This window comes from Callionymus lyra, chromosome 6 (genome assembly GCF_982586985.1).
Source record: "Callionymus lyra chromosome 6, fCalLyr1.hap1.1, whole genome shotgun sequence".
Taxonomy (NCBI): Eukaryota; Metazoa; Chordata; class Actinopteri; order Syngnathiformes; family Callionymidae; genus Callionymus; species Callionymus lyra.
In genome coordinates this window covers 17,378,086-17,403,172 of record NC_141823.1, presented here as the reverse complement: position 1 = coordinate 17,403,172, position 25,087 = coordinate 17,378,086, and the positions used below count along the sequence as shown (strand labels likewise).

The window sequence follows — 25,087 nt, the reverse complement described above, 5'->3', positions numbered from 1 at the left end:
GTAGATGCCTGAACACACCAAGTGGATCCCCTCTCCACCATCCATTGGTCATGTTATGAAAATAAGTAAATGTGGCATACTTAGCTCCGTGTTTGGTGTCAAAATGCCGGCGAAGATTGTACTCTTTGACAATCGACGTGTGCGTGCTGCGATGAAAGCGCGTGCTGCTCACCTCAAAGGCTCGCGGCCGGTTTTCCCAAAGCAGCGGCGCTCATGAAAACACGTAGCGTGGATGACAATCTCGGGTGATGTTGTTGATTCGAGACAGACAGACAGACAGAGAGACAGACAGACTGTATGGCCCATCGCCCCCCGCTTTCATTACAACAGGCTGGGCAATGAGAACCCGACCCTGTAGCGCACCGCCACAGCGCTGCTGCGCCATGGATTGCGTGCGTGCGCTTGTGAAAACCTGACCGAGGCAGAGTCAGAGAAGGGAACGCAAGCAGCGCGAATAAAAGAAGTAAAACCATTTTGTCTGTTGTGGGATTGGTTTGTCGGACAATTTTTTTTTTTTTTTTTTTTTTTTGCTCATTGGTCAAGGTAAGGCAGGCGGGCCACATAAAATCACATGGCGTGCCACATTTGGCCCGCGGGCCTTGAGTTTGACACATATGTTTTAGAGTTAACATAGAAGGGCTGGATCATAACTGTCTTCTAAGGTTTGTCTTGTATCGGTATTGGATTCACATTTGTATATAAATTAACACACTTCAACACAATAGGAATTGAAATGATTTATTTTTCAGTTGTAAACTCAAACATGTTTAAAAACCTCACAGGTCTCTGCAGTATACAAATCTAAGTGCTTCTGATGGTTATGCAACGTTATGCTTTGCTAATATACAGCTTAACAGACGCACTTCGATAAGTCGATGCATTGGATTTGCAAATTGTGGCTTTATTAAAGTGTCCTGGGCAACATGGTATTTATAATTATTTAACATTAGTAAACAAAAATACAAGGGACTGAAGAAAATATCCGGAGAACATTTTGGTGCTGTAAGATTGGTCCAAACCAACCGGTCAACAATTCAGTGCAAAGAAAGGAAGAAATTATTTATCAAATTAACTTTAGCTGAAAAGAAAAGCATTACTTGAAGCATTGGTCGTAACTATGCTCTTATTTACTTCTTTCTCTGTTCAGTCAAATTATTTTCATAAGCTCCAAAAGTGTTGAATTTCTCATTTTTATGAACAAAAGAACAAATATATAGCACCAATTTAAAACTTGTATTATGTTTTTTTCCAAAGTACAGGCTTTAACAAGAAGTGAAAGAAGATTAAATTGTTATTTTTAATAGAAAATAAAGCTTCCTAAACTTTGTATTAATCTTTGCTAGAGGACGATTGGTCACAACCCAAATTATTTTGTTACTTAAAACTCACCTTTTGAGTCACTTACAAAAGACAGGGAGGAAAATTCATTCAGGGAGTTTAGATTTTAAAAAAACGTAGACTATCCGGTAGCAGATGAAAAATAAAGGAGTTGATCAATTGCTATTGTTTGCCGTGGTTGCAAAATACAAATAAAAATATTAATATCGTAAATGAATAGTGTCGTTACCGAATTTGAAACAGGAAGTTCCTCAAGATGTCAGTAGAGAGAACTTTTGGCCTCGAAGCACAGGTGTCAATCACAAGATGAACCGACAAAAATATAGTTATTTAATTTCTCACCCTTTTAACCTGAAATGCATTTTGTAACTGTTTATACTCAAATAGCTGTAAGAGATCCAACTGTGGCAGTGCATTATGGGAGCTTCATCAAAACAAATTCCCTTTTATTCGAACAATAATACAATTAAAGTAAAACAAATCCCAGTAACTCTGCTTTTCTACTTAAAGACCAGTCGCTCTCCTTTCTTATCATCAACAATAACATAAAAAGAATATTCTTTGACTGAGCAAAAGAAACTCCTCCATGTGTGCTTGAAACTTGAGGAGCAACATAGCAAAAGTAGCGCAACAAAAACAGGTAAAGTGGTGCGATTGTTCGTGGCCCCCTCTGGCATCACACCTTGTAGTAGATGTTGGTGGGAGTCTGGGGGGTTATCTCCTGCACTATATAGACCGGGGGGCCGTAGTCGGTGCTCACGCGTTCAAAGTGGCGACACATCATGCTCTCCGAGGGCCGCAGCGGGAACACCACGTCGCTGCGGTCCGAGCCGTTGTTGTCGCTGCTCAGGCTGTCTCTCTTCGGGACGGCCAGGGTGCTGAGGGACACCGAGGTGGAATGCTGGTGGTCTGGGATGCAGGGGCGGCGGCGGCACTTCCACAGCACCAGGACCGCCACCACGACGAGCAGGAGCAGGATCGCAGAACCGGCGACAACCCATATGAGGAGCCGTGGCTCGGAGCCACCACTGCCACTGGGGTTGTTTTGCCCTGTTTCCGAGGCTGCGTCTGTCACACAGAAACACGGAGTTGAGGCAGTGAATTAGGACACGGGGCCGATATCACCGAGTCCATCCACCAGCATAACGTGCTCCGACAAGGGAGGTTTTCGATCTCAACTGTCGCACAAGTTAACCGCCCATTGTCATCTCCACGGCGGTGAGTGACCAGCAGCCTCATGTTCACTGATGGGTTTGTGCAAAAGTGTTTTGGAAAATGCCAAAACATGAACAAAGTAGGAGGGACGGCGTGTCGGGTTGCATCCTTCAAACAAGTCTGCCTGCAGCTCTTTTGCTTGAAGAAAAAATTAAAACACGTTGTTTAAAAACATTTGTCTAATGCTCAAAATTGTATTGTACGTCCCTCTGAGTGTATTTATGTGTTCCTCATGAGCTCACAGTACAACAATCTAAGCTAACAATTTTTCATTTGCCTACTAATTTATTTTCATTAAAGATCTTTGCTTAATGACTTTTTCTTGTTACTCTAAAAATAATGTATTTAAATATATATTCCAACAAACAAATGATTCGAAATGAAATGCATTTAGAATGAAATATTGCACAATAAAACTGATTTATTTAGCTATATATCTATTTATATATATTTGATGATGTCATGACACAACAACACTTGTCTTTTGCATTCAATTTTGAATAATTAAATAATAAAAACTGTTGTTTATCTTTACAATATTTAGATCAAATGAATGTAAAATCTCGATGCACGATATGCAATTAAATTACAACTTAATCATTTTTAATAAAGCCCTTTTTTATTTATATTTTTTTATTTTGAAGCTCCTTTATTTGGACCTTTTTTTTTTTTTAAATGTCACAATATATAATGTGGCCAATGAGGGAATTCACCTGCCAAATTCTGGTTCAGTTTAATATTTAATATAAGTGAAAACACAAATAATGATCAAAGATGATTAACAGTAAGTAAGTGATTAAGCTTCATGTTCATGTTGACCAATGATTTTAGTTTAGCATGTGATTTTCTTCATTAAAGTTTATTTTATTTGATCAAATCTAAAGGTTTTTAAGAAGTCGCAGTAAATATAAATTAATTTGAAACCAGGAAAAATATTGTTTTTTTTGTAGAAATAATGACAGACCGGTGTTGTTCTTCACATCGTCCTCTTTAGCTGATGGAAGCTTGTTGACTTTGGGCTTTTTCCGTGTAGGCGGAAATCTTGTTGGAGACTCTTTGAGTGTTGCGTCAGGGTCAGACGGACCTGAAGCAAAGAAAATAAAAAATACAAATGTTAAGTGCGCTGGGGATGCTACATTTGTGGCTGCTCTCAAATAAACATCCACAAAGGCGAGAAGGAGAAACTGTGTATTGAAAGAAAAGGTCACGAGAAGCAATTGGTTCTCCTTTTAAGAGAAGAGGAGAGGGGGAGGAAACACTCTTTCATTTGGAATTGTGGAAGCTCATGTGACAAGGATTTGTTGTTATTTATTCATCTGCAGCCAACATTGGTCTATTGTTTGACATAAAATCTATCCATTTGTGTGTCAAATTAGCCTGACACTAATCCATATTTTAGTATGTAATTACCTCTGCCAAGGGGATTACATCTTTGTCTATCTGTTCACATAGTGATTTTACAGGAAATGTTGACAATGACACAAGGGTAAAATTAATTGATGAAATGTAGGTCCTTTTCAAAAGTTTCATCCCTATTTAGGAGATTTTGCTTTGTGACCCTGGTCTGGAAAAGCACTATACAAATACAAATGACTTACTTACTTCCCTACTTTCTCATTGATCCATTAATTCAAGTATCCATCCATTAATCCATTTTGTATCTTTCCATCCAACCATGAGTCAACGATCAATCCTATACATACACCTGTCGCTAATGAACCTGTCAATACTACGCTAGGAAAAGCTATACCATCATCTGCTGCAAGGATTCTGACCCGCTCTAGTAGAAGAACTCACATTTCCCCGATCCTTAAAACTCTTCACTGGCTGACAGTTTCTTTTAGGATACATTTTAAAATTCTTACTTTGAAAGCTATTCATGGTCAGGCTCCTCCTTACATCAGGGATCTGATCCAGCCTTACACCCCAGCTCGGGCTCTGAGGTCTGTGGATCAGAATCTACTGATGGTTCCTGAACACGCTTCAGGACCAGAGGAGAGAAATCCTTCCAGGCTGTTGCTCCTAAGCTTTGGAACGGTTATCTTCTCTCTCTGCGCTTGATGGAGTACTGACTCCTTCAAGAAACATTTTAAGATGTTATTATTTGTGCAGCTTTTCTCTTAATTTTCATGCAGCTGCTGTGTTTGTCTCTATGTTGTCTTTGCAGTTTAGAGTTTTTAAATTGTATGGATCGCTTTTTATTGTTTAAGCGCTGGTCTAGAAAGACGCTTTACAAATAACTATTACTCACTTACTAACATATCTTAAATTTGATATTATAATAGGAAATGTTTATAAAAAGGACAAGAAACAAACGATTCGATTTTAGTTGGACTCCAGTCTTCTGGATCCAGGAAGACCAAGTTTGAAATACAAACCTACATAACATTACAGATAAATATGTACACTGTGTTATTAGGCTGCAACTCTGTGGTCAGAGGAGAGAAAGAAAGAAGGGAATCCTGATTGGGGAACAGTAAGACCTTTTTCACCTTCATATCATGTTTTTTAAGCTCTTAAAAAATATATTTTCAATGTTTTTATATTAATTGTGTGTATTATTGAATAAACCCATGAATCTGTCAACGCCTATAGTCTATGCATTTACTGTATATATACATACAAAAGATATCACGTTCCAACTTTAAACATCAGATAATGTTTAATTCATGTGTGTGTTAATGTGTGCTAATGTTTTCTATTGCTGCTAGCAGGTTGTTTACTCATCTAGCATTTGTAAACAGAAACCCAGGCACACATTCTGGATCCACATAAAACACAAAATGCTGATTTCTCATCTCCAAGTCAAACTGCTTAATAATTTATACGAATAATAACATTTCAAATGATATTCCAGCTCTCCATACGTTTGGTTTCTGGAGTAAGATGGTCAGCAGTTATCTATGGATGTTAGTCCGTTTGGAAAAATGTTTAAAACTAACTTTTGAGGGCGATAGTGTTGAAAAGATAAAAAAGCTAGTAGTTTTGAGACGCAGCATTCAGTATTCCACGCAAAATGATTTAAAGAAACATTATCATTGCACCTATAATCATATGCATTTATCTGTTTAACATAAACATTCCTGTGAATCTATTAAATCCTGAATAGATGAAAATCATGTCAGGAAAAAAAAGGAAGTCTGGCTGTGCAGACATTAATCTACACTATTTACCAGGCACGTGAAGCCACATAATCGCATGCAAGATAATACAGATGGCCTTTAGCTGCCAAAGGTTTGAATTAGGGATTATTTATGACAAGAAAAAATCTCCCTGAAACGATGAACAAGATTATCCGACCACTTAATCACTCAACAGTGGGGGTTGATATTATTATGCTAAATGTATGCAGACGACTCGGTGTGTGTGGTTTACCTACACACACACACACACACCTCACAATACTCACTCTGACCGACTCTGAGCAGTAGCTTCATGGATCTGCTCCGACACACCCCTCCGTCAGTGTTGTCCAGACTCTGGAGAGAGCCAGCGGAGGTGGCTGACACGGGGGAAGGAAAATAAATCATTAATACGAGCGGGTCCATTACTCATTTCTTCAATAAAAATTGAGCAAGTTACCCAATGTTTCATCACCTCTAAGCAAGGAATAAACACACATACAAGCGGTGGAAGTACAAAGCACACTTGGTTGTGTCGTACAGATTACTGTCAAGAGTTCAGATGGATTTTTAGATCACATTTGTGTCTTTTAACTTTGCTGTCATCGAAAACCTCAAGATTAGTCGTGACTTTTGTCTCGCTAAGATGAGGAATATCTTCAAGCTACTCCTGTTTACGGCTAATTTATGAAGAAATGTCCCGTATAAATTATTAAGAAAAGTGATCTGCTTACATGGCTGTTCTGGGCCAACGGTTTCATCACAAACCGTTGCCTGTTTATTTCGCTACACATGAAATGAGACATTCCCAAGCCAGGACGTCTTTTTCAAGCGCTCCTGAGCCACACAAAGAAAAGGTTATGAGCAGCTGACGAGCTACAGATCAAAAATTATTTATGAGCTCCTCACCCTCGCCAGACATAAGCAGTCGATCCACGGGCGACTTGCAGCAGTCAAGAGGCCATTGTTTTACAGCCTATTATATTGTCAATAAAACTCTGAAGTGCCACTCAGACAAAGGGATTTGTACAGCTGAGAATTAAAGCGTAAAATGAGTGTTCCTGATCCTCGTCCTTAACGAGTTCTGCCAGTTTCTTGTTTTTATATGATTTAATTCTTCTTATAAATAAAAAATAAAAAATTATTTGGATAAAAGAAACATTTTTTTTTCTTTTTAGCAATCATCACTTTTTAATATGGCTGTTTTATTAAAAGTGACTTTTAATCTGAAGGGCGTCATAGTTTAAGAGGTGATGGAGTCTGCTTGTGATCAAAAGGTCACAGTGTGATTCCTGCTGTCCTTGAGCAAGACTTGTAATACCCTCTGGCAACAACACGCAGCGCAGCATCTTGAAAGTGAATACTTGATTAAAATGTTTTTATTACCCATATCAGGATTTACAACGTGATGTGAGGGCGTAGACATATAACACTTTTCTTTTTGACAACTTGTTTCTGTCGTGTTATTATGATTTATTTTTTATCATTGCTCTAAAAAACATTTATATTATGACTAAACTATCCTACTATTTGGTGAGCCTTGTGGATCTTTAAAAGACACCACTAAATTATTGCAATAAATAACAAAATAAAGCAGATTTTATTCAAACGAGTTACTAGATTCACTGGGAATAACAATAAATTACACATTTTACTGTCTATTTAGCTTGATTTTTTTTGGAATTAATCCAAAACAATTTAGACATTATAGTCTTTTTAGGTTTACCAATAAAAGAGCTGTTTACACTTTCATTTCTGACATCATAAATTAATTATTTTTGGTTGTTTGTTTTACCGCCGTAGGCAAGTGTGTTTGCGGCAAGTGAGTCTGAGCAGAAGTGATGCAAGCAAACACAAATTTGTTTGTGCTGCTAATATTAATTCGGTCAAAAGTCTTTTCACTACTTTTTCACGATCGTATAAAGACTTATGAGGCACCTTAGATTCAAATGTTTGACAAAATGATCTCGATCAAAAAACACTCCCATCGAACTTTCAGTCACCCTCTTGCAATGCACACACACCCACGGACACACACACACTTGTTAGGAGCATTTAGGTCAGATAACAACATCTCACAGGCAACAAGCAACGTTGCCATGAAAGCTCCCATCAAATCTGCCTGATGCTGTAAAAGCCTTGTGTGATTTGGGGCATGTAAGCCCTTGGAATCACACTGGCCTGCCAAAGCGAAGTGTGCTGTCAGAGCGCGGCGACGTGGAGGGGGCTACACTGTCAGACCCACTGACTATCTCATGCATCGCTCGCCACTAAGATGCTGGTTCCAGCGACAGCAGTGCAATAATGAGGCCACATTTCTGAGCCTCACGCACACGGACAAATTGAGAGAGAAGTGGACAATGACCTCTTCTTCTTCTTTTTTGCACGGCGAGTTATTGCGTGTACTTCTGAGAACCCTCACCTGAACAACGTGTCCCAGGACTGAAGTTTAAACTTCCTAACATTTCTTGACATCTTTTAAATCCTTCATAGATTCAACCAGTGCTGTATTGAACCAATAACTTATACAACACTTTATCTGTATGAAAGGTTTATATATTTAGTAATTACATCTATACGTTTGTTTTATATTTTCTATAGTTTTGTTTTTCCCTTTTTAAACCTTTTTATTTTTAATATTTTTCCATCATATTTTTGCTTTTTGCCCCCCTGCTTGTCGGCCAACATTATATAATGTAGCCCCTGAGAAAATCACCTAGAAGCTCACCTGTCCTCTTCAGGATACCTCCAACCACCCCCTCCCGCTCAAAGACATAGACACTCCAAGTTATCCTGGGTCTTCCCCCTTTTCCCTCCTCAAAGCCACATCCACGCGGCGAGATTCCTGTTTACTTTGTCCTACTTTGAGTCTCTCCCAGACGGCTTAGCTTCATGCAATATCTCTAAGACATCCAGCGGATTAAAGGCTTGTATCCCACACCTCGCTCTTCAGAACATTATCCAGACCACCTCCCCCCTTGGACTTCCTCAAGGTGAATTTTTCGGTGGATATGAATGTGGAGGTTGTTTGGTTAATAAACTGGTGATATTTATCATGGATCTGACCCTTTAAACCTAAATTGACTCTCATAAAAGTCAAATCAATAATTGAGTTCAATTGTAAAAGCTACATTAAAACACACTGTGTTCTTAGCGCAAGAAGGTTGCAGGTTCACCTCCAGCTTGAGTCAACCTGTGGCTTCTTATATGTGCATATATATGTTCTCTTCTTTTCTTGCAGGGTTTCTTTTACCCCCGGTGACAGTAGTAGAAAATGATGATATTAATAATTCAATATAAAAGTATTAATAGAAGTTGTGATCATCTGCAGCTCGACAAAACATGGCAACATTTCCGACTCACACGTGATGTAATAGTCCCTCCCCTTGAGGAACTCCAGGCCCCAGAGGTTGGGGCTAAACTCCTGAAACTTGAACGTGAACTTGACGTCCTGGCCGGGCTTGTCGCAGTTGAGAAGCGGGGTGTCCGCCTTGTCGATGGAGCAGCTCTCCATCTGGCTCCGGCTGACCAGGAAGACGCGGTAGTACTCCTCCCGGCCCCCTTTGGTGGGGTCCACCCGGGGACACACTATGTCCATCTTGTCCCCGATCTGAGGGTAAAGCACCAGACCTTGACCAGCGGTGAATCTGTGAGAGAAGTTATTGTAGTAAAAAGATGTCAAAGTGAAATCATCCAAAGCAGTTATAACTCTTATGTGTTTAATCATCTTAAGACGTTTATATTTGTTCAGGCTTTTCCTTCTGGAACTCCTGTTGTGTTATCAGTTTTATCTTGATCCTTTAAAGTATGTACTTTATTGAATATTGTTTTGATTGTTTAAGCGCTTTGTGACCCTGGTCTGGAAAAGCGCTATATAAATAACAATTACTTACTTACTTACTTACAATACTTTGAGTTGTATCTTTGAGACCTCTTTTCGAAAGCGATATTTATTGAGTTTAATTTTTCATGTCGTGTGTACAGGGTAACTTTTAGCAAAGTGGCACGCCATGACTTATGCATGCATGTTTGACTTTAAAGAGTCATCTTAGAGTGAGTTTTCCTCGATATGAATTTTTTTTTTTTGGGGGGGGGGTATCAACATGAATCAATCATAAAGTGCTCAAAGCCATGATGGAATAATAAACCAGAGAAATTAGGGCAAGTTTGGATACTGGTGTATAGTCTGGTGAACGGATTTAAACCAAATAACGTGCACTAAATTTAATAATAATATAATAATATGATCAATATTTGCTGTAACACTTTGCCCTCAGAGAGAGACAATGGAGTCACTTACTTGGAGTTTGAGATGCTCCACTGAACGGACGCCAGAGTGACGGCACGACATGACCCAACGGATGCCAGCAGGACCAGGGCGGCGAGGATCCAGGCGAGAGTCCCCATCACACAGGACTCAGACCTCAGCACCAGAGCGCGGCGTGGAAACGGGCGTGGGTCGCACGCCTCTGCATGACTCCCGACGAGTGTCCAGGGGGGACGCAGAGAGGACGCATCCCTGAGAGGAACCCCTGCGAGCCGCGAGTCCTGCTCCCGCACTGGTGCGATTCTTCCTCCACATTGTGCGTAATTGGCTCGAAAACTCTGGTCGTGTGACGAAATCCTTCGTATTGAGGACAAGAGACTGTGTGGAGTATTTCAGCGATCAGCTGACCCGCCGCCCCGCCCACTCACACCAGCCCCGGAGACCCACCGAATATTCGGTCTAATATTTTCTAGATATTATCTTGAGTAAAAAAAAATCTGTGCACTTGTATCAACTAAATGCCATGTTTAAAAGTTGAAGAGTTGACTTCAGCAACAAAAAAAATGTTTTTTTTTGCTAGTAATGATGCTATAAGTTAATAACTCTTTTTTTTCGACTGTTATTGCTCTTATTTTAAGTTAAAACTGTGCTTAGCAATAAGCTACATTCACCTGGCAATGTCTTTTGTATACAAATATTAAGCAAATATCTGAATTAATTGCATCAAGTCGAATGCATGTTTTTCTTAAGTTTCTCAGGAACCATGGCTTAATTAAAGTATTAAACAATTCTGTTCTCACCTCATTTTACGTATTTTTTACTCTTAACCCCTTGCGTTTTCTCAGGGTCAATGTGACCCGAAGGCCCAAAAGCAAATGTGTTTATGTTATCCCTTGTGTCAAACATTTTATAGCAAATTACTGTCACCCTTCCTGCTGACTTTAACAAAACATTTTTTTATATGCGTGAAGTGAAAATGGCTTAACAACAAATGTGAGGTATTGTATACATTTATATTATATACATTTGACATCAGATATTGTAGGTCTCAAAAACATCATTGGTATGAAACCAAAATGTTTGTTTTTTATTTGCAATCACTTAGAAAGATATCAATGTTGTAGTAATCACCAAATAGAAACAAAGCTCATGAATTACAAGTTCAAGTCCTTTTATTGTGAAATATGTATCAAGACATACAGCATAGATGAAATTGTGGTCCTCAGACCCATGATGCAAAACATTTAGTAGACAGTTGACAGTTAAATATTAATTATTTAATCAATTAATTTAAAACAAATGACTTGGTAATGTTGTACAGTTAGCCAAAGTCACCCCTTGGAGTCTATTCTTTGTCTCAGGAAAACATTATTTATGATTTAAATGTATGATTTGTCTGATAATAGCAATGCGTACAACAAGGGTGTAAAGTGTTAAAGTGTAAAGTAGTTTTTAAAAAAAACCTCTATATTAATATGGCAAACCCACCTATGAACGTTGACTGTACAAATCACTAACATTAATTGGCAAATAAGCATAACAAAAAAACTAAGGGTTTTCAAGGATTTAACCCTAAATCTTTCCTCATCATTTAGTCTCATACATCATCCCAAATGTACAGTGTGTTAATAGCTGTTACAGACAAGAGAGTTTATAAACACTGGAGATCAGATGTTTCATTATTTCAACAGTTAAGAGATTATTTCTCACCATTTGACTTCGTGGTGTTGTCGAGAGTTGACCATAAAGCATGGTGATTATTTGTTATCATCATAAATCAATAGATTAAAACCTTGTCTTTCGTTGCCATAAGGATTCGACTAGATCCCTTCGAAATCCTGAATATTATGTATCTGAGGAGCCAATGCTGTAATCCATCATTCAGGCAAATCTGGACATTAAAGTGGGTTAAAAGATTATCGGTGCTGGACTGCTCTGGAATGTTGGATGCACAAAGCATACAAACATGGAAGTGTAGAACAAAAAGTAGAATTTTAAATTAAAGGGTCATTCTGCAAAACTGGACCCTTTTGAGTGCTTTTTATTCAATGAGCTTTTAAAAAATAAAGAATTGATTGAAAAGATCAAAACTCTTGGTTAATGTCATGGTAAATATGGATATTTTCCAAGTACACACTACACAGCATCAAACATAGAAGGATCAATTAGACACTTTTTGTTTGAATAAAACTTGCACTCAAAGACAGTCAGGAGCCGAGGTCCCGAGCAAGGAAGTACACACATTTAAAATAGAACAGATGGGTACATTTCTATTTAAAAAAATATATTTTATACCTTAATATAAACTGAGGGATTGTTTCAACTTAAGTGTCAATTTGTTAGCTTATCTTAAGCTATGTTTTCTTTAAATAATTAAACAATTTAAAACAATGCTAACTGCTGTCATTCTTGTGTTTTTCAGGTAATAAACATTTAATGTGTCTTAAATGCATTTTTTGGATCAAGAAACCTGTCACTTTTCTACTCAATCTCAATCATTCTGAGAAATCTAAAGTTTCAAATATTGAACTGAGTGAATAAAAAATAAAAAAAATGATAAGAATAAACAAACAACTCAGGTGGTGTTCTTTGTTTATTTTATTGATATTTATTCTGATTAATGATAAAAAGTAAAAATAATGATAATAATCAAATAAAACATCTCCTCTTGTTTATTATAAGTGTGGATACATTTGTATTCGTTAGCTAAGCTTGTGAATTACAGTACCAGTCAGTAATTTGAGTTTAATTTGTTTAATATGTCTGTTTTTAGTTGTTTTTATTTATTGTTGAGTTGCCTTAAATTCATTAAATCCCCATCAACAGGTCTTGTCACTTTTCTACTCAATGAATCTTATTTTTGAATGAGACTGGCTCAAGAAAATATTGAACAAAAAGTTATTATTATTATGATAAACAAATTCTTTGTTTACTTTATTAATATCTATTCTGATTAACAGTGAAAAGTAATATGAATAAAATAACATTTGGCTCTGGTTTTTAATAACTGTGAGCTGAACGAATACAGACCGGTGGCACTGACTTCACAGCTGATGAAGACACTGAAACGGCAGGTAGTCAAACATCTCAGGCCACAAGTCCAGCACGCACAAGGTCGCCTGCAGTTTGCCTGGTGTAGAAGATGGCATCCTTCACCTCCTGCATCGAACCTACTCCGACCTGGATAAGGAAGCGGCTCAGTGGGGATCCAGTTCCTGGACTTTAACACCATCCAGCTCACTCTGCTCCAGGACAAACTTACACAGATGCATGTAAGTAAGTAAGTAAGTAAGTAATTTTTATTTATATAGCGCTTTTCCAGACCAGGGTCACAAGCGCTTAAACAATCAAAACAATATTCAATAAAGTATATACTTTAAAGGGCAAGATAGGACCCTGGTCTGGTCTCCTGGATCGCAGACAATCTCAATGATCGACCACAGTAAGTCAGGCTGAAGGACATCAAGTCTGACACTGTGGTGTGCAGTACAGGAGCACCTCAGGGGACAGTACTGGCCCCTCTCCTCTTCACCATCTCGATTCAGACTTCTGCTAAAACTGGACTCTTGTCCAGAAGTATGCTGAAGACACTGCCATTGTTGGATGCATCAGGGACAACATGGAGGACGAGTACAGGATTCTGATACATGACTTTGTGGACTGCAGATAAAGAACATAGATCAAAGACAAATAACAAAGACAAAGGATAAAAAGACTAACATAGAACAGAACATTCAGATACTTTCACTCCACTCCTGCCCCCGAACTCAGAATTGTACAATTTAATAGTCTGAGTTACATTTAATCCATCTATCTATCTATCTATCTATCTATCTATCTATCTATCTATCTATCTATCTATCTATCTATCTATCTATCTATCTATCTATCTATCTATCTATCTATCTATACATTTGTATTTGTCTTGGGGTCTTTTTTTAACCGCACAACATATGTAGTAAAGGTGAGTCAATTTTATGGATTGAAGTAATAAAAAGTTCCATAATTCATAGGCTGTGGTAGCTGAAGGCTGCAGGCCGCACACTGAGAGGAGCAGAGGGGAGTAAAGAAGTGTTGCTGCAGAGTTGACTGAAGTTCACAGGAGAACGAAGTGGTGATGTCATGGATGGCATTAAAGGCAGCTTGAAGAATTTGGATGAATTGTAGAAGTGACCAGGAGCCACTGAGCTTCGGAAGACCTGTTCTGTTTTTAGAAAAGATCTGCCTTTCATCTGAAGTGTCAAAGAGCCCTATGATGTTTCCTCTGTGAATTTAGAACATTAATATTAATATGATTAATCCCTTTTTGGTCAAAAAATAGTAATTAAATTATGGGATAGCTATAATTATTAGTTGATTATTTAAGTTTGTTAATTATTAATTTATTTTTGTCGGTTATTTATTATAATTTATTATTTAATGTCTTAATTGATGTCTGTTTAAGTCTTTCATTGTTAAGTCTTTAATTGTTTTAAGTGTTAAATGTCTGTTGTTAAGTACTGTCAACCGTATTCATGTTTTTCATGTTTTTCATGTGTTGCATCATGGGTCAGAGAGGACCACAATTTAATTTATGCTGTATGTCTTAATACATGCGTATTTGACAATAAAAAGAACTTGACTTGACTTGACTTGACAACAAAAGTTATTTTCTCAATTGATTAAAACGACACAAAGGTCCATATTAATAAAGGAATTAAAAGATCAATCACTTTTAAAAAAAGGAAATTCTTGAGGAGAAGTTTGTGTCTCAGTTCCTGCGAGTCTCACCAGGAACACATCATCACAGAACTGTGGCATTTACTGTAACTGTCAAGGTTTCAAAGGCAAAATAAAGGAAGAACAAAGAAACTACCTTTTAATTCTTTTATTGGAATAACAATAGTGTCTAGCTTCTCATGTCACGTCACTGCTGCGCTCTCCAAGTCATACCCTCTGTCAACTGCTGTTAGACTTTGTATTCTGCGCTTGAAATATCAGACAGCTGTTTGAATATCACACTGAACCCATTTTTGCAAAGGTCAACTTGTCATTTTCACCGGTAAAGGTTATTTCCACCCAAACATTACACGAGCATGTCAGGACTCCAGCGAGAACACATCCTTCATTTCGCCGGGGCCCCTCCAGAAGTGACCCCTCAACTGCAGCGCCGCTGGCCATAATGACGAGAGAACCCATATTGAAGCTAATGCTAACATGCTAGGTGTATTGAAGAACAACTCCTATCACGATTAGCATTAACCTCAACCTGGGACAAAAGTTATCCGGGTGTCACCTCATGAGGAGAGCGTCCTGCTGAGGTAAAGGAGCAAAATGTTCATGATTAAAAATAATAATTGATTCAACCATTGTGTTATCTCAGGTTCAAAGTGACCCAGAGGCCCCGAAAACCAATGTGGTTGTGTTATCCCTTGTGTTGTCTCTGGGTCATGACCTCCTAGGCTTCCATAAATACATATGCAGTGGTGGAGGTCGTTCACCTTGACCCAGAGACCACACAAGGGATTCCACAAACACATTTTTTATCGGGCCTCTGGGTCACTTTGACCCTGAGATAACACAAGGGTTAAGGGAGCTAAACCTTAAGTAAACTCTTGAGTGTTCAGGGTGGATGTATAAATAAACATATAGACACACACACAGATATAAATCCACCAATATAAAGATATAGCTATGTAGCATTTTATTTTTTGCTAGGTTATTCCCATCCCAAATGCCATCTTATTACAACATTTAAATTGTTATTACTATGGTATCAGATACTGTTAGACATTTTTACAAATCAACATTTTTCATCACACCACCTAACATTATTCAATCATTGTTTAAAGTTAGTTTAAAAAAAAAACTTGAACAAATGTAATAATTGAGTTGAGTTTCCCTATTATATCTACATACCTGCCTCCTTTGACAGCATTTCCTGTTTGGCTGACGTCAGCGCGTCCCACCGACTGCTTCTCTTCTCTGCACCGACTGAGCCGCGAAGCAAGCTGTGCGTGTGCTTTATACTTCCATGTGAGTCATGTGAATTTCCCAAACAGAGAATAAATTAATTCAACAATTCAAGTAAATGTGTTTTGCTATGATCTCCACAGAAGAAAAAAAACCCAAACCTTTCTTCATTCATAACGGAATAAGAACATTTTATCATAAAGGCACTGTAGTAATAAAGCGATTCCAGAAATCACTCATGTCGATTAGTCACTCTTGAATTCATTTCCCAGTAACGTTCAAGTAACAGCAGAAGAAGAAGCACTTATTTCCTGGTTTAAAAGTGGTTGTATAAAATTCACGACCTTAAGACGTGTAAAGGATGTGGCTTTTGGCTCTCTCTTGAAGCATAATCACAACAAATGCAAACTAGAGAATAATGTACTTTTTTACCAGACATAAGGTAAGGTAAGGTAAGGTAAGGTAAATCTTTATTGATGAAATTGTTTTTTTCAAATAGCCACAGAAAATACAGCAATTTTTCATAAAAAAAATAAAATAAAATAAATCAAAATAAAATAAGAACAAGAACATAAAAAGAAAGAACAAGATGACACAATCTAAGTCTAAAGATAAAGACAAACAACATAGATCAAAGAAAAAAAATGTTCTCCACTCCTGCCCCCGAAATCAGAATTGTACAATCTAATAGCCCGAGGAATGAATGAGTCCTTGAGTCTATTTGTTTTGCACCTGGGTAGGAGCATTCTTGCACTCATCCTGCTTCTAAATTCTGGTTCTTACTTTCAGAGCTATTCATGGTCAGGCTCCTCCTTACATCACTGATCTGATCCAGCCTTACACCCCAGCTCGGGCTCTGAGGTCTGTGGATCAGAATCTACTGATGGTTCCACGCACACGGCTCAGGACCAGAGGAGAGAAATCTTTTCAGGCTGTTGCTCCTAAGCTTTGGAACGATCTTCCTCTCTGTTTGTGCTTGATGGAGTCTACTGACTCCTTTAAGAAACATCTTAAGACGTTTCTATTTGTTCAGGCTTTTCCTTGATTTTCTGGAACTCCTGTGTTGTTCTCAGTTGTATCTTGATCTTTAAAGTATGTACTTTTTTGAGTATTGTTTTGATTGTTAAAGCACTTTGTGACCCTGGTCTGAAAAAAAAGCGCTATATAAATAAATATTACTTACTTACTTACTTACTTCACTGCTCACTGATGACAGTGTTCAGAGGATGACTGTCATCATCCATGATGGACAGTAGTTTGTTCAATGATCTCCTCTCAGCAACTGTCACCAGTGAGTCCAGCTTAATGCCAACCACAGAGCCTGCCCTCCTGATCAACCTGTCCAACCTGTTGACACTCCTCTTGGACACATTGCCACCCCAACACACCACAGCATGGGTTTGGCATTGGTCAGTACAGTCTCCAAACATTGAACTTTACGCAGTCAAATTTGTTTAGCAGTTCCTGAATTAAGGGATTTCATTTAACAGACGATAACCTTTGCTAACAACTTTTTGAGCTAAAGATGAATCCGTGGAAATGAGACAGAACCCATGGTTGTAAATGAGATAAGGTTAAAACAAGAGTTCCAGTATCTGTGATCAGTCGTACAGAGTCATTGACAGAGATTTAGGGCAGGCGAAGAAGAGATTGAAGTCAGGGTGGAACTGGGAAAAGACAACTGTCCGGGGGTAATATGTGGCAGAAGAGTGAATTGTTGTCGGTAGAGAGACCTGCAGCGATGAGGTACCTGTTGTGTTCTCAATCTTATCTTGCCCTTTAAAGTATATACTTTATTGAATATTGTTTTGATTGTTTAAGCGCTTTGTGACCCTGGTCTGGAAAAGCAATATACAAATAAAAATTACTTACTTACTTACTTACTTGCTCTGACACAGTTAAAGGAGTTGCAGACGCTGGGTGTTGTATTTGACAAAGACATGTCTCTGATACTGTAAAACAAACAGTCTAAAAACTGTTTCCTTGGTGTCACAATATGATTTAGAGCTTATAATACGTGCGTTTGTGTCTTCTCGTCTGGACTATTGTAACAGTTTATTTTCGTGTCTAAACAAGAAGGAGCTGTCTCGCCTGCAGTGAATACAAAACTCTGCAGCGATAATTCTGACCCGCTCTAGTAGAAGAACTCACATTTCTCTGATCCTTAAAACTCTTCACTGGCCGCCAGTTTATTTCAGGATCTATTTTAAAATTCTGGTTCTTACTTTCAGATCTATTCATGGTCAGGCTCCTCCTTACATCAGTGATCTGATCCAGCCTTACACCCCAGCTCTGGCTCTGAGGTCTGTGGATCAGAATCTACTGATGGTTCCTGAACACGCTTCCGGACCAGAGGAGAGAAATCCTTCCAGGCTGTTGCTCCTAAGATTTGGAACGATCTTCCTCTCTCTCTGTGTTTGATGATCTACTGACTCCTTCAAGAAACATCTTATTTGTGCTTTTCCCTGATTTTCTGGCACTCCTGTGTCTTGACCTTTTAAAGTATATATTTTAACTGTGTTCTGTTTTTGATTGTTAAAGTGCTTTGTGACCCTGGTCTAGAAAGGTGCTTTAGAAATAATCTTTACTTTACTTACTTACTTGACTTCAGCTCCATCTTCCCAATTGATTCCTAGTTGTGTTGTTTCTTCTTTTATCTTCCCCTGTATCTCCTCTCCATGTCTAAAGAATTCCCAAACAAAACTTCTCAATGCAACCCTGAGTGTATCTAAGTAAGTAAGTAAGTAAGTAAAGGTTATTTTTAAAGCTCCTTTCTAGACCAGGATCACAAAGCGCTTTAACAATCAAAAACAATACACAGTTAAAAATACAAACTGATTAAAATACTCTAAAAGGTGAGGAGGAGCCTGACCATGAATAGCTCTGAAAGAACCAGAATATTAAAATTGATCCTGAAAGAAAAAGAAGAAGTGATGTTTTGGATCTTGTTGTTTTTGGACTGATGCGACTTGTCAGGGGAGAAATCATTGACTGCATGTTGTTCTTCTAAATCAATACACAAAGTTACTTTTCCTTTCCACACCTAGCTAACTGACTGAGCTCTGAACCAGTCAAGGGTGAGTCCCTCTCATGGGGGGGAATTTAAGAAGAAACTAAATGACTGTGATCCTTCATACCTGGACTCATTTCACATCTCAAATTGCCACCCGTCGACCCCGAAATCCCTTCATAGGTGGTAACCCAGTTTCTAAGTTCCAACTGCTGTTTCGGAGAAGAACAGTTGCCAGTCAAGACCCTCCCACGGCGGGCAGCGCGTCCTCGAGCCGACTCCCTGACTCTAAGCCTTCTCCTCGGCGCTCACTTGTATCGTATCACATCCCAATTTCACCTGTGGAAACAAACAAGATCGGACAGATGCATGATGCAGTTGTTGAAGGGGAAAGGTTGAAAGTACATGAGGAGGTGGGGGAGAGACAGAGACACAACAGGGGACCCCCCCCTCTCACTCCTCACAGACTGGAAATTCACAGTGTGTAATATGACAGAGGAGGGAAACTGAAATGCCAACCAAATCGACCCTTTATCATCAAAGCTTTTTCAAATGGATTTTTTTCAATATATAAATACATTTATTGAGATAACATAGAGTAATCTAATGATAATTTCACACCAAAAACCAATCAAGTAGAAACACTTTGACCATTTAGACACATTATGAGTACATGACAGTCGACCGTCAGACATCATCTCAGAGCGTCTTCATCATACGCTCTTTACCAGAGTGAGGGGAACAGATTTGAAACATGTCAGAAACAAATGTAGCAGCAGCGCGACAAACTGCATGTCTGCCATTATGTCACGCTGTTTCCTTCATTGACTCGCAAAAGCTTGATTTCCCCAAACATAACCCCAGCTGCTCATGTTAGGAGTTGACAGGAAGTGTGGGTGTCAAGACTTGAACCGGTGAAGATTCACTTCTGCAATGATTACATTTCATGCGTTTGGTTAATCTTTTTTCATTCACTTTCCCGTCATGCTCTCATTTTGGTCTTTTTCTGTGTCACTTTCTATTTGGTTTGAAATCGGACTTCTTAATAAATGTGATCATTTACTCTCACAGCATCTTTTCTTTTCAAGTATTCTTCTATTACTGATTATTACACTCCTCCACCATCCTAACAAATGAAACATATTCATTGTTACATTCTGTCGCGATACACTCACACCTAAGGACAATTTAGATTAACCTATGTAGGTTTTTCGAGGAAACCAGAGTGTCCAGAGTTAACCAACGCAAACACAGGGAGAACATACAAATGTCACACTAAAGGATGAAAGTGAACCCACAACCTTTTTGCTATACATGAAGAATTTACATTTTTTGAAGGGGGAAATAAATACTCGCAAAAGGAAGAAGAGAAGAAAAAAAGATATTTGGCAATTTATTAACTTTATAAGTACAATTCTGAGTTCGGGGGCATGAGTGGAGTAAAAGTATCATGACGTTCTGTTCTATGTTAGTCTTTGTATCCTTTGTCTTTTTTATTTTTCTTTGATCTATGTTCTTTATCTTTATCTTTAAACTTGTTATTTCTCTTTATTTCTCTTTGTTCTTATTTTTTATGAAAAATTGCTGTATTTGCTGTGGCTATTGAAAAAAAAATAATTTAAATTTCATCAATAAAGTTCTACCTTATATGGTTGTAATTAAAATAAGACTAAGCATGAATGATAATTAAAAAAAAAAAAGTACAGATTGAAAGTTCTTTAAACAAACATGTTATAAACTATTTATACATGATCAGTTTTATAGTTTAACTTTGACTTGATTTCCGCTGAATTAATACAAGCATAGGTCCCAACTTTCTGATTATTTATATTTATTAAATCAAACACAAATAGGGAAGCGACAAAAACATAAAAATGTACTTCCTAATCGTAACTTCTTGACACAGTTGTAACTGCTTTTATTTATTTTGAAACCATGAAGTATGTCTAAACATCAGCTCTAAAAGCTTCCCGAGTCGACGGTGTCCTCTCGTCCTCAGTCACCTCCGGGATCTTGCAGTATTTTCTTTTTTTTCCTTTAGCTGCAGAGGACGTCATGACATTTGCTGACATTTAGCGGCCAGAAGTAGAATTGCAACACAAACATGAACGCACTACTGGTTCAAGACTACACTTTTAACTTCTGCCCATGTCTACTACTTCAAACCGTACATTTTTCAGCATCCGTGTGTTATACATATTTAAATGATGATCTCATGAGTGATTCCCCTGGTAATGAACATTATTTAAATGAATGCAGAAGTTGACCTTCGCCACATGAGGAGTAAAAATGTTGTCACATGAGTCACCTTCACCCCCGACCACCTACACACCAGTGGATTGAGACAGAAACTATTTCAAAAAGTAGGGACAGTATTTATATATTAGTTTATATATATATATATATATTTTTTTTCAAACCTATTGAGATTTGTGACAACATTCTTTTCCTAAAAGATACATGATTATAAATGTGGCCATTAATTGTAATAACTAAATATCATTCTCGTTCATTTCTACTTAGACAACAGGATGATTTAATTTGTAAACTGTAACACAGCATAAAGGCCAATTCATCCTAAAAATGTCTTGAATACATATTTAATTCCGCATGGACGCGACTAAAAAGGCTAAATAAGGTTAACGTACCCTGTTGACTCCACACTGACATCTTGTGGCACAAACTTTACATTGCATTACTTAGAAAATTTCGCGCGAAGTAAGTAAATCGTTATTAATAAATCTCCTTTCACAGACCAAGTTGAATCCACTTGTATTTTAACCAGGGAAAAAAAGTTTGTAGGGATTTAAAAAAAAAAAAGGTTGTGGAGATTCTCAGCGCGTTACTTGAATTTGTTTGTTTTTTATGCAGTTTTTAAATTGCACTTCAGTTAATGATCTCGTGTTATAACATGTCTCGAAAGTATTTTCACTAGAAATGCATCTATTACGTGTAGATAGAGCTGACCATGCTGATGTCAAGACTTGTTACAAGCTGATACAATCGAATATGTTGCAATGATTCAGGAAAGAGGCCATAGAGAATCTGAACTGCTGCTGCCATTCACTTCAGCCTGGCCCTCCTCCACCACAACTTCCTCTCTAGAAACAAAACATTTCAATAAGGTAGAAACAGATCCAGGTACAGTGAGTGGAGCTCCACAATTCTTGTTTGTTTTTTTATTTAAAAAATGGCAAGTTTGAATGAGACAACTGTACATGACCATCACTCGTCCACCCTCAACTCAACCAGCTCTTGGCAGACAGAGGCGGTCAGAGGGGTCCAGATAACAGCCACCTTACTCATCTTCCTGGTAAGAGATCCACATTGAAGCAAAAACTATTGCACTGTAGGAGTCTACATGATTTTATTTTTATTTTATTTTATAAGATTGAGACATTGTGATTTACTTTTTTATTTGTATCTGTTAATCAGAATTGGGAAAATTCACACTCTATATGAAATAATTTAAACTTCAGTTAATCGATTTCCAATAATGATAAAATAGTTGAGTTTAATTTCATAATGTCATGTCATCATTTCATAATCATAGTTCATAATGGCCATCAGACTGCTGAATGCAATATAACTTCGAGCAATGCACTATTTAAAACATTATTTATTTGTTCTATTTATATACAGTATATATAATACACTATTTTGTACTTATTTATATTTATACTTTTATATACATTCATTATATGCCATATTTAAACCATTTGGTTTCATTATTTATTCTGTTTATATTATATTGCACTATTTATAACTTATTAATAAGTATGCTGTGTTTTAAACGGTTGCCGAGCAACGAAATTTCGTTGCCAGTTTTTCACTGCTGTGTTCTTGTGTGCAATGACGATAAAGAAAGTCTAAAAGTCTAAATAATGTCACATTTTTTAAAAGCTCCAAGAATGCACTAGTTCTCTTTCCATGTGTTGCTACGAGCCCTTCTTTCTTTATAAAGAACCAAAGTCAGCAATTATTGCATCGTTTTGTTTTTTGTTTTTTTTAAATAAAAATAAGCATCTCGTTCCATTGTCATATCTGACACGATCAAAGTACACCATTGCAGGGATGCCATGTGTTGTTGTGATGTACAAAAAAGTATCTCTCGATGAATCGTCGTTCGATTCGAGTTTTTTACCAGTGATGCGCTGATGTTTCATGAACCAGCAAGTTTGAAATTTGTGCTTCGGATCCAAATATTATGGAGCAGATTGTGCCACCTAGTGGCGAGGAGTGTATTATACTGTATCGTGAAGCCATCGCTTCAGAACCGATGACACGCATCTCAAGTTTTAAAGCACGAGTCTTAAACTATTCATTCAAATGCTAATTAATTGATCAGACAGCCGGTCTTGTTTTTTTGTTTTTTTTAAAGGTTGGCGTGCCTCTGAACGGCGTGGTGGTCTGGGCCCTTGGACGACCCTATCGCCGCTATCTGGTGCGCCGGGGCAGCAGCGGCGAGGGAACGGGCGCCGCCAGCAGCTTCCACGTTTACGTGATGCACTTGGCGCTGGCCGACCTGGTGCTCCTCCTGCGGACGCCCCTCATGCTGGGCTATCTGGCCCACGACTACAGTTGGCCGTTCGGCCAGACCTTCTGCCGCCTGGTCGTGTTCCTGCGGGTCCTGGGTCTGTACAGCACGGCGTTCCTCCTGTGCACCGTGGCGGTGGAGCGATGCCTGTGTCTGCTGAAGCCTGTGTGGGTTCGCCTGCGTCGCCCCTCCTGGGCCGTCTCTCTGGCCTGCGGCTTGATATGGCTGCTGGCCTCCATCATGTCCGTGCCGTACTTCTTCAGCGCCGACTTGAAAGAAGGGCAGCAGAAATATCAGTGCCGGGAGAGCGGGGAGTACAACATGGGCTTATTCGTAACGGAGACCATAGCTGGGTTCATTTTGCCGATCCTGGTGTTCCTGGGAAGCAATTTGGTGGTGCTGGTCACCGTTCGCCAGGCCGTGCCCTCGACCTCCTCTTCGAACTCCCGCAGGATCACCAGGATATACCAGGTTCTCTTCTTCACCATGCTCCTCTTCGTCACCTGCTGGGTGCCGTACTTCGTCTGCCGCTTCCTGCTCGCTCTGGCTCGGGGAGGTCCGGATCACGCCTTCTACGGATGGGCCTCCAAGGGAGCCTACGTCTCGCTGTACCTGGTGTACGTCAAGAGCGCGCTCAACCCGGCACTGTACGTGTTCACCGCCCGCGGCCTGGGCCGGGCCGTGAGGGCGTCGCTGGCGTCCATGATCGAGCAGCTCTTCAACGAGGACTCCGTGGAGCCCGCTCGGAGGACTCTATCCAGAGGTTCTTTGAGAGAAAACCGCACATTCCTGAGCCCGAGTGCAGTCAGGAGAGAAGGGACGAATGTAGGCGGTTTGCTATAATGTCGCCTGCAACTCAGTTCTCTGGAAGTTTGAAACTGTACTTTAGACATTATTCTAGCTGCAGGTGTTTTCAACTTCCTTCCATGTCTCTGAATGCATTTCACCGGTATGTACTTAACCACCGTCTAACCTCATTTATCAAATGTTCTAGTTATATATAGGACCTGTCTCGCCTGCAGTTGATTCTGAACTCTGCAGCGAGAATTCTAACCGGCTCTAGTAGAAGAACTCACATTTCTCCGATCCTTAAAACTCTTTACTGGCTTCCAGTTTCTTTCAGGATCAACTTTAAAATTCTGGTTCTTACTTTCAGATCTATTCATGGTCAGGCTCCTCCTTACATCAGTGATCTGATCCAGCCTTACACCCCAGCTCGGGCTCTGAGGTCTGTGGATCAGAATCTACTGATGGTTCCTCGCACACGGTTCAGGACCAGAGGAGAGAAATCCTTCCAGGCTGTTGCTCCTAAGCTTTGGAACGATCTTCATCTCTCTCTGTGTTTGATGGATCTACTGACTCCTTTAAGAAACATCTTAAGACATTTTTATTTGTTCAGGCTTTTCCTTGATTTTCTGGAACTCCTGTTGTATTATCAGTTTTATCTTGACCTTTAAAGTATATACTTTACTGAATATTGTTTTGATTGTTTAAGCGCTTTGTGACCCTGGTCTGGAAAAGCGCTATATAAATAAAAATGACTAACTACTTACTTATATGACATACACAAATGTGACAGTAAAAGATCTTGTTGTACTAGAAAAATGTCCAAAGGGTCACCTTAAACAAATAAACGGAAGAACACA

The 25,087-nt window shown here is 38.8% G+C and overlaps 2 protein-coding genes across 2 annotated transcripts; one reads left to right on the top strand and one right to left on the bottom strand.

The window, feature by feature from the left end:
* Positions 1–1,361: 1,361 nt before the first annotated feature.
* On the bottom strand, positions 1,362–10,261 carry LOC148076595 (ephrin-B2a-like). The gene is made up of 5 exons (XM_087793974.1): positions 9,976–10,261; positions 9,039–9,322; positions 5,963–6,055; positions 3,518–3,637; positions 1,362–2,406 (listed from the first exon to the last, which is right to left on the bottom strand). The coding sequence occupies exons 1-5, from the start codon at positions 10,080–10,082 to the stop codon at positions 2,015–2,017; spliced, it is 996 nt and encodes a 331-aa protein (XP_087650100.1). The 5' UTR covers positions 10,083–10,261; the 3' UTR covers positions 1,362–2,014.
* Positions 10,149–25,087, top strand: LOC148076594 (C5a anaphylatoxin chemotactic receptor 1). Its single transcript, XM_087793191.1, has 4 exons — positions 10,149–10,258; positions 22,034–22,045; positions 22,157–22,217; positions 23,286–25,087. Exons 1-4 carry the CDS (start codon positions 10,149–10,151, stop codon positions 24,282–24,284), a joined length of 1,182 nt encoding a protein of 393 aa, XP_087649317.1. The 3' UTR covers positions 24,285–25,087.